This window comes from Malus domestica, chromosome 15, assembly GCF_042453785.1.
Source record: "Malus domestica chromosome 15, GDT2T_hap1".
NCBI lineage: Eukaryota > Viridiplantae > Streptophyta > Magnoliopsida > Rosales > Rosaceae > Malus > Malus domestica.
Window position 1 is genome coordinate 32902619 of NC_091675.1, and position 10567 is coordinate 32913185.

Here is a 10567-nt window from a genome sequence, read left to right on the forward strand (position 1 = left end):
TTGGAAGCATCGTCCGGCTGGAAGACGTTAAAGCAAGCGCTTCTTGGGAGGCAACCCATGCGAATCAAGAAGACCTAGGAAGCTCCGGCATCATAATCAGATTTGCGTTTCTAAACCCTACTCTTTATTGCCTTTACTTTGCCATATTTGTCATGTTTGCTAGTTGTGTTATTTGCTTGTTTTTGTGTGAGTCTATGTTTGCAACATTGGGGACAATGTTTGGTTCAAGTGTGGGGGGGTAAACAAAGTGTCTTCATTACAATCCATAAAAAGGTGATTAATACTCTTAGTGTCTTCATTACAAAGAGGCATTGGAAGGGGAGAGATTAGATGTACTTAGAAAGTTGATCTTTAGTTTGTAATCTTCCTAGGATTAGTAGCCAACGAAACAACTTGATTTTTTTGGGGATGTTGAGACTCCACATTCTTTTGAGAAGATCCAAGTTAAGACCTTAAGAGTATCTCTTATTTTGGATCCAGGTTGCGGGTTTGACTGTAAATTTACTGTTAGCATTGAGACCCCAGAACAAAGAGTCATTGTCCAACAGAGGAATGCTAAATTTTGTTGATAGTGTCATTGTCCAACAGACTAGAGAGGGCATTCTTATCCTAGGTATTGTTTTTTATGAAGTTGCTAACTATAATACTTAAGTCTAAACCAAGGATTTGGTCATTGGGCAGGAGGTTAATGAGAAAGAAAGGAAAAACTCGATTGTCGGTCCAAAAGAATATACTCTTTCCATTTCCCACTAAAGGATTCCTTTCCAGGCTTGGGAGTGGAGTCTAGTTTTGCAGTTAAGGAAGGAGTCATACCTTAAGTATTTTGTACCCACCAATTGTCTTCCTCGGTTAGTATATTCTAGCCAAGTTTAGCAAGCCAAGCATTATTGAAGTGATTACTTTTTCTTGTGCCAAGGCCCTCCAAACAATTGGGAAGGCAGACTTTGTTAAAGCAACTGGGTTCACCTTGCTCTTTTTGCCCCAGAAGAATGATCTACTATCTTTCTTAAAGGTGAGTCTACCAGCTTTAGAGAGGGTATTAGCTTTCCAACCAGCAAATTTGTTCTTAACTTTAAGAATTAGATCTTTAGTATTGATGTGGTCTTTCAGCAAATGATATTATGGATACCCAAATATTTGCCAATTGTAGTTTTGTATTGAATTTTGAGGATATTAACAATATCATTTCTAATTTGAATAGGGGTGTTATTTTAGAAATAAAGAGGGAACTTATGAAAATTGATTTTCTAACCTGAGACATTTGCAAATTCATTTAGGACTTGTAGGATGTTCCTTGCAGTTTTACCTGTGGATTTTGCAAAAGATAAAACAATCATCAACAAACTTAAGATTAGAGACTTTAAAGCCTTTAGGAGAGGTAAGCACACCTACATTGGATTTTTGTAAGTTCCCTAATTTATTTAGGTGTCTAATTAAAGGTTCCATACAGAGAATAAAAAGGTGGGGGGAAAGGGTCTCCCTGCTTAATGCCTCTAGAAGGGTGGAAATATCCATGAGTTCTGCCATTGATGAGGATGGAAAAAGACGAGGAAGAGATGCATTCAAGAATCAAATTTATCCAATGGTTGTTAAAGCCAAATCTATGGAAAACAATTTTAATGTAGTCCCAACTAATGAAATCAAAGGATTTTTCAAGATCAAGTTAACTGCCATAGCACTAATTTTGCCTTTGTTGTTCTTAAAAAAAAAAGAAAAACTCATGAGCAATGAGGATGTTATCATGGATAGATCTACCAGTAGCAAAGGCTCCCTGGTTTTTGGAAATACAGTTAGCGAGAATTGGTTTTAAACAATTGACCAAAACCTTGGTGATGATCTTATAGGTTACATTGCAAAGACTTATAGGACGGAATTGGCTAACCAGCTTAGGGTTGTCAACTTTTGGTATTAAGGAAATGTTAGTGTGATTCATTAACCTGAGAGAAGAGTTGTTGTTAAAGAAGTCCTTAACAAGGTTGCAAATAGAGTCACTGACAATATCGTAAAAGATTGCATGAATGCCATTAGGACCCGGAGCTTTAAGAAGGCCAATATTTTTAACAGCATTCTAAATTTTCTCATTAGTAACATCTTTTATTAAGCTTTCATTTTGAGAAACAGAGATACACGGGTTAACAACATGTACAAAATTCGTAATATCCTCAGCTCTAGGTCTAGCGAGCATTAGCAGTAAATTGCAATTTGAAATCTTGCACAAAAATTTGTTCAAGGCCATCCCCAGGGTACCACCAAGTACCAACATTGTCTTGGGGGTCACCCTTTCTAATCCTATCATTTTAAAGAGGATTGAAATTGATAAGTTTTCTTCTTGAGTAATCCATCTTCTATTTTGTACCTCGTCATAATTTTTTAATTTCTCACCTTAACATATTTTGAAATTAATGAATTATTTATTTCCAATCCAATAATACATAACAAACGAGTTCCTAGAGTAATATTATCAATGATATTAAAAAAAAAGGTTTGCAAGCGGTGTGGTGTGGATGGATACAAATATATGCACAATTAGCAAGTGGGCCTTAATAAGTGTTTATAGGGGTGGGTTTGGTACGGTTACCGTACCAAAATTATGTACCAATTATCGTACAAAATTTTTGGTTTGACAAAATCTATTACCATTGTTGATACACAAAATCAGTGAGGACTTTGGTACAACATAAAGTGTTAAGTTTGTGACCTTCGCTAGATTGCTCCGGTCACTAGTGTGGATAAGTATGTAAATGGATAGAGATAGGGAAGCAAACACAAGATGTACGTGGTTCACCCAGATCGGCTACGTCTACGGAGTAGAGGGGTTCTCATTAATTGTGAAAGGTTTACACAAGTACATAGGTTCAAGCTCTCCTTTAGTGAGTACTAGTAAATGATTTAGTACAAATGACATTAGGAAATATTGTGAGATAATGATCTCAATTTATAGAAGAAGGTTTCTAGTTTCATTCTGACATTGACACGTGTCGTGTTGTGATTGGCTTATGATGTTGACACGTGTTGCGCTATGATTGGCTTCTGATGTCGACATGTGTCACGCTGTGATTTGCCTCCTGGTTTGGAAGGAAACTCTTCTAGGTCCTTGACGGTATAACATTGACCGGTGCTTAGTAGTTTCGGGATTGGTCAAGTATGGTATAAACATTGCTCCCCTAAGTTCCCGAGTGAGGGAATCTCCTTGGTTGGGGACTTGCAAGATTCAAGCCATTGAGTAATCACGAAACTTCTAAGTACCGAAGTGTGGTATCATTTTCACTTGCCTTATCTGTCTCATATGTGGCATTTTCTCTGGAAGTACTTTTCCTCCATCCAGGGGTGCTATCTTTAACCGATGAAGATGCATAAGGTAATGTATCAATTTCACTTGAAGCTTACTTGTAGTTTCGGGCTTGGTCAAGTATGATACAAACCCTATAGTAGGAGTCCCCTAAGTCGCCGAGCTAGGAGATTTGCCGAATAAAGTAACAGACAAGGTAAACAATCAGACTTCCAAGCAAGCAACCTGGATCGGAAGTTTGACTTCGGCTTCCGGTTGATTGTTCTCATTCTTCTTGTGTCATAAACAGCAACAAGGATAAGGAGAAGCAAATGTTGAAGATATGATATGAGATACTTTTGCTTTTGAAGAAGTAACTTTCCACAAGCTTATTCTTAAACTGGACTAGAGGGTTTTCTAGTTTCCTCCAGAGTATAAGGCTGACTCAAGAATTTGAAGGTCAAAACAAGTCCATCAAATCTAGAGTACGTTCGACCCTGATGATATGCGATACTTTTGTTGTTGATAAAGTAGTGGATGTATCGGCACGTGTTCTGTTACGCTTATCTCCACATGTTTCCTTGTATCCTTCTCACTTGCCCTATCTGTTCCTCAGGCAGATGTGGTATCTTCTCTAGAAGCATAAGATGTTGAAGATGAGTACTCGAAAGCAATGTCAGGTAAGTAATCAGGCAAGGGGTTCCAGGCAGTCAGTTCCTGACTGGATGCTTGATTCCAAGTGCTGACTGATTGCTCTCTTTCTCCTTGTCTTGCAGGTAAGGACAAGGCCAAAGGAAAAGGCAGGGAAAAAGCATGATATGGGATACTCTTGCTTTTAACCCTGATGATATGAGATACTCTTGCTCTGGTGTAGCTTGTTTGTAGAGGTATTACCGGAAGGAAAAGAAGCTGAGTATTTCGAGAGACTCTACTGAGAATGCCTTCTCAGATGTGAAGAAAAGTTGAGCATTTTTTTATTTTCAGGTCTACCTGGTTGTGGAGGATGAAGGTCGACATATATAGGAATTGTCCCAACAGCGAGTGGTAACGCTGTTCCTTTACCTTTTTCGGTCATAGCAATGTAGTGAGAGCTGCAAGATTCACCTGTTTTAACTTTATCAGAGCACTTTGAAAAAGTGGTCTGTGGTATCTGGAAAGCTGATGTTGCGTGTGAAGATTGCAAACAAGCTTTATCCAAGAAAATCTAGGTCTCGAAGTTCGGAGAGCGGTGCCTCTTCGATTTTCGAACAAGCAATCCTGTCGGGGATCTGGCTCTCGAGATTCGAAGAACGGTGCCTCTTCGATTTTTGAGAAAGCAATCATGTTGGGAGTCTAGCTCTTGAGATTCGGAGAGCGATACCTCTTCGATTTTTGAGCAAGTAATCTTGTTAGAAGTATGGCTTTCGAGATTCGGAGGGCGATGCCTCTTCAATTTTTTAGCAAGTAATCCTGTTGGGAGTCTGGCTCTCGAGATTCGAATAGCGGTGCCTCTTCGATTTTTAAGAAAGCAATCCTGTGGGAGTTTGGCTCTCGAGATTCGGGGAGCAGTGCCTCTTCGATTTTTGAGCAAGTAATCCTATTGAGAATGTTTTCTCGATGTGAGTAAAGGTTAGGCATTTTTGCCAGTCTGCTTTGCCACGGAGCACAGAGGTTGACACACACAGGGACTTTCCACTTATCAAGCAGTGATGCTGTTCCTTTACCCTTGTGGGTAATGGTAGGGTAACTGAACCTTCAAAATTTATGTGTCTAAACTTTGTCAGAGATCTTTGGCAAAGTTATATGTGGTACCCGAGGAGCTGCTGTTGCATGTGGAAAGTGGTGCCTCTTCGGAGTCCGGATAGTGATGCCTCTTCGATTTTTGAACCAACGGACCTGTTACCTTTTCTTTTATAAGGGCACCAATTGTGTGCAAGAAGTACATTCAGAGAGTTATTGCTTGTAGGAATTTTCCCCTTACTTCAGAGATTTATTGCACCTCATTTCTCCTTCATCATTTCTGAAAATGTCTGGCCCATCCGATTGTCGTTTTGACTTGAACTTTGGTGAAAAGGCAGCCATGCCTTCTCAAGACAACATATGGCGCCTGGGAGGATTTTTACAACTCATGTGGATGCGATAAAAACCTCCTATTTTACTTGCAAGAATCACAAGGTTATTGTAGTATAAACGGATTTCGCAAGGTCATCTCCACAGGGATTATTAAATAATTCGAACTAATCAGATTTCATTTAATTATTGTAAAATAGAAATTGAAGTGATTGATTTTATAACCTAATTAAAATAAAAACGAATTTAATGAATTAAAATAAACAATCTGCAATATTAGGATTAGAGAGAAGAAAACAGTTTTGAGAAAATTAAATTAAGAAAGCACTAGGGTTCCACCATCACCTATCAATCCTATGAATTTTTACCAATTACTTATGATCTACACATGCCACTTTGAAGGTTAGATTTTCCTAATTCATATTCTACTTGGAACCTCCAACATAGAACGTATATCTAACATGCAACCCGTCCGGACGTTCGGATCAAATCTAAACATGAAAGACTCATTATGCTTTATGAAAATCCTTTGAAAAACCATGCAATCCTTAAGACGTGATATTCATCCTAAGAGAAATTACAATTATTAATCACAAGAAGCCAGCGTCAATTTCAGGGAACCTTCCGACCAAAATTGCATCAAATTACTTTTCTAAAGATCCTAATGGTGATCAGGCATTAAGACAATTAGATAGTTTTTATCCCGGTGATTAACAATTCAAAGTATGCATGCAATCAATCATAAGCAATTAGATAAAAATCACATATTCATGCTAAGGCTCAAGGCTTCGCCCTAGCAATAGAAATTAGTTCCGCATATTCATAATTGAAATCATAGAAAATATTATTAAGAACAGGATTGAAAACACCTTCAAGTAGAAAATCTCCAAAACCCTAGCAATTCTCTCTGTCTCCAAAATTGCATCAAAGAAAGCGTAGTCTCAAACTGTAGACGGCTAGACAATATAGTTGCCAAGCCACCACCCAACCCTAGCCAACTAAAATTAATAAAAACCCTAATTAAAAATAGTAAAATTCGTCTAAAATCTGAACAGCCACGTTTTGGCCCATAAGCTGCTTCAAAACTGGCCCAATATAGCTGGATTTAATGTTTGGAATATTCTGAACACTTATCCAGAAGGCCACGAACCCATCCGAGGTCATCTTGGGCTCCAAAAACGTCATTTAAGCCCAAAAACGTCATTTTCCAGCACTGCGCACTGCTTCTTTATTTCATCGCCAGAAAATAACCGCTTGGTGGAAAAATCCCAAATTTTGATACGATCAAGCTAAGTGACTCACGAATGTCCTCCAACTGGAATTACTCCAAAATTCGTCCATTTGGTCCTGTTTTGCTCCAGAGGAAGTTGAAAGTCCTATATTGAAATTACAATTCAAAGTATCAAAATTCTTCCAAAATATTAACCAAATTATACTAAGATTAGGGTAAAATATATAATATAAAATCTACTCATCAAATACCCCCAAACTTAGCTTTTTGCTTGTCCTCAAGCAAAACAAGACTCAAACAAAAATAAAAACTTAACAAACTAAACAACTAGCTAAAATTAACTGACAAAAATTTTCACCTTCAAAGTTGCAATCCATAGCAAATTTCAAAAACTAGAACATCTTTTCAAAAGTTCCAACTAATCCCACCACAGAGTCTAAGCCATTTGGAATCAATTAGAAAAGAATTCACAAACTCCCCTTGGTGTAAAGTGAACCAACATAATTAAAGAGACTCGACTAAAACCCTTACCTCTCGTCCTTATTTATTTCACACATAGTAACTTTAAATATAACTCTATTTCTTTTTTTTTTTTCTCTTTTTTTTTTTTTTTCTTTTTTTTCCAGTAACAGTAGTGGTCGTGCAATGTCGGTTCACTTAAGCTTTCAATTCAACCCATGTAACGAGCTTTAGGTCAATGACTCCCAAACCACTAGGGCTTTAGGGCACTAGGTGTAGAACACCCCTAAGGACTTATTAACCCGAGCTGAAAAGGCTACGAAACCAACTAACCACCCTGCCTCATGCCAAAACTCTACCGTTTGACGCGAGAATCACTGCTGATTAGGCAGGACTGGCCCGGTTACTAGGCAAAACCTCGGGTGAGACAATTATTACTTTTTTCACAATAATAACTTACTTTACTTAAAACAAAAATTAAAAATTAAAAATAAACTTAGACTAAAAGCAAGTGTTTCAATCTCACTCCCCACAAACCATGTTGGTGTGATGTGCAAAGTTCAAAGTATAATTCATGAATTAGTGTCTAAGCAACGATAAATAGAAAAGACTCTAATGTGGGATTAACCTTCACCGTGTCCATTTGTTCTAATGTTTAAAATAATCTATGGATATTAACTTAACAAAAATGAAAATTTTTAAACGGACACAATAATAAAAAAAACTAAACTAAAATTTACTTTCCCACCCCCAAACTTATTGCACACTTTGTCCTCAAGGTGTGGAAAAAATATATAGAAACTAAAAAAAAAACAAAACAAAAAATAATAAAAAAAAAAACAAAAAACAAAACTGGAAAAGATAAAACAAAAACGACTAAATAAACTAAAAGACAAAGGAAAACAGAAAAGAAACAAAGAAATTAAAATAAACAAATAAAAGAACAAATAGAAATGAAGCACCTGGATTCGAACTCAGGACCTGGGACTGTGTGAAGACGCGCTGACCAACACGGATAGCGTCAAACTTGTGTCAACTTGCGCAACAGCTGCTATAGAAACAGATGTAGCAGCTGCATTTGTCATTTGAAAACACACATTGGATTCCCTGCTTTGAATGGCATGCAGCTGGCATCAGTCTTCTGTCAGTCATCAAACACAGAGCCCAACGGCTCTCTCCCCTCTTAAATTCACACCGTGTCCCGTGTGTCATGCATCAGGAAAGAGAGGTTCATAGGATTCCAAATCAAGGGTTAGGATCAACCCCATGTGCCCATCTTTTTCTCTCTAGAAAATCTGAAAATACTTCTACTCTCTCCATTTTTTCAGCAAGTCGAGTCCTTCTTTCTCTCTCGTTGTTCTCTCATTTCTCTCGGATCCCATGTCTCTGCTCTCTCTCCTTCATGGCTTCTCAGAAGAGCAAGATCAGTCTCGCTCAGTAAATAAACCGAAGAGTCTCTCTTTCCATTTTCCTCAACCCACGCAACCCACTCATTCACAGCATCTCCGTCATCCTTCCAGGTTTTTTTTTATTTTTTATATGTCAGTCCTCTCTCGGTTCAAATATCTCTTCACAGCAGCTCCTCGTAAAATGAAAAATATCGCCCCGTCGCACCCTTAGCCAACCACACCCACGACTCTGCCATGGAAATGGTAGCACATGTGAAGCTCAAATCTTCCCACAAAGGTAATCTTCGTCCATGTCCTTGTTTAATAGGTGCACAGTTGATGATTTTTTTTTATACGGAAAAGAACATTAACTCATGCTGATCTGCTTCCTTTGCGAGGATGTGGAGCCATCGACCAAACGCGAGGAAAATGAAAAACAATATGCAAGCAGATCAGATCCGAGACAGAAAGGGTAAAATTACTAGCCTTCTCTCACTGCATGTCTCATATAAGCTTCACCCGGCATGTGTAAAATCTGTGCATCTTGTTAGGGTGCAAAGGTCGACGATCTGGAAGTGGAACACTGACAATGAAAAGGAACACCAGCTACAATGTAGATCCAGTGCCTGCAAAGGTAAAAATCTTGTACTCCGCACTGCCTAATCTCATGAATGTAGAGGAATTGATGATGAATTGATGATGAATGTGCTGGGGCAATAAATGTTGATTGCACCCCCTTAGTTGGGATTAGGCGGAATCAGTTACGAATGCAACCTGCAATAAAAAAAAAAAAACTAATTAGATAAGTAAAGAAAAATAACAATGATTAAAAATTGCAATTTTTTTGTCAAATTTCTGATTTTTTTATTTTTGTGATTTTTGTAATTAGGAATAAAAACAGGAAAATAAAATAAACGAAATAAAAAGAAAAAGTTAGAAAAATTGGGTTGCCTCCCAATTAGCGCTTTAGTTAATGTCTATAGCTAGACGTAGAGGGAAGAATTGAAGATCACGTCACTTGTTCCCTTCGAGTTAACCACTTCTTGATAGCATCATACGACAACAGTAGGTATGGAATGAGTTGTTGTTTATCAGTTGTTGAATTCTTCATAAGTGCACTTCTATGTGAATGAATCTTTGTGATCAAATAAGGTTGTTTCCAGTGAGGTTTATGTTTCCGTCGAGCTGCCTTGAACCTTGTATTTAACACCCACAACCTCTGCACTGGCAGAATTTCTCTATGAGGAATTTGGCTGTCACGGAATTGATCCTGATTTTCTTTAAATTTGATGAATTGCGACGTTTGCGTGTCCAATTCAGCAACCAAAATTTTCTGATCAGTAGCCTGTTGCTCTGAATCCAAAATGGTCAGAGTAGTCAAAAGCTGATCATGTGATGTCTGATGTACTGATTTTGAATGAACAGCTTCTAACATATCAATTCTTGTGCATTCTTGCAGCCTTGCTGGGAAGGGTTCTGGTGGCACATAAACTTGGGGAGGAAAAGATTGTGGGGAAATTGTTTCACGATCAGCAGGTGGTGTTTCCTCCCTTGGGCATGACTGGGTGGCAGATTGCTCCTCAGTTCCTGCACCAACCTCTTGGTCATCATAGCTTCTCCCACGGTTTACTGCTTGAATTTGAAATCCTTCATTGGTTATTTCAATGTACAATTCAGTTGATTCCAACAATTTAGAGAGCTTGTCTTCCACTGAAAGCTCTTGTGGCACATTAAGCTGCTCGAAATATTGCCCAAGATGCTCTTTCAAACTTTGAGTGTAGAACTCTGAATGGGGATTATTCCAGTTCCATTTTGAATCGATTCTCATATATATATACTCTTGGACATAATCTGGAAAATATTTCCTCTCAGGACATTGCAAAATATCATGGGTCCTTGAATAGCAAAGAGCACAAACTGCAGGCTTAAATCCATAATAACCCTTTTCTGCTAATGACACCCAAAGAGGTGGTCCACCGGGTGTTAGATTGAATTCAGGGGGAACTGCAAATTCCATTGTTGCACTGCTCAAAAAAAAAAAACAAATTGTAACCTACCAAACAAAATCAGCAATTAAATAAAAAGATATATACAAAAATAATTAACTAAGAGTTGATATGCACAAATTATCTTTGTAATCTGAGAAAAATAAAACAAAAACGAAAATTGGAA

The 10567-nt window shown here is 37.9% G+C and overlaps 1 protein-coding gene across 1 annotated transcript; it reads left to right on the top strand.

The window, feature by feature from the left end:
* The first annotated feature begins 8224 nt into the window (after positions 1-8224).
* LOC103440605 (uncharacterized) lies at positions 8225-10212 on the top strand. The gene is made up of 4 exons (XM_070813850.1): positions 8225-8692; positions 8794-8867; positions 8947-9029; positions 9855-10212. Exons 1-4 carry the CDS (start codon positions 8651-8653, stop codon positions 10088-10090), a joined length of 435 nt encoding a protein of 144 aa, XP_070669951.1. The 5' UTR covers positions 8225-8650; the 3' UTR covers positions 10091-10212.
* Positions 10213-10567: the final 355 nt, after the last annotated feature.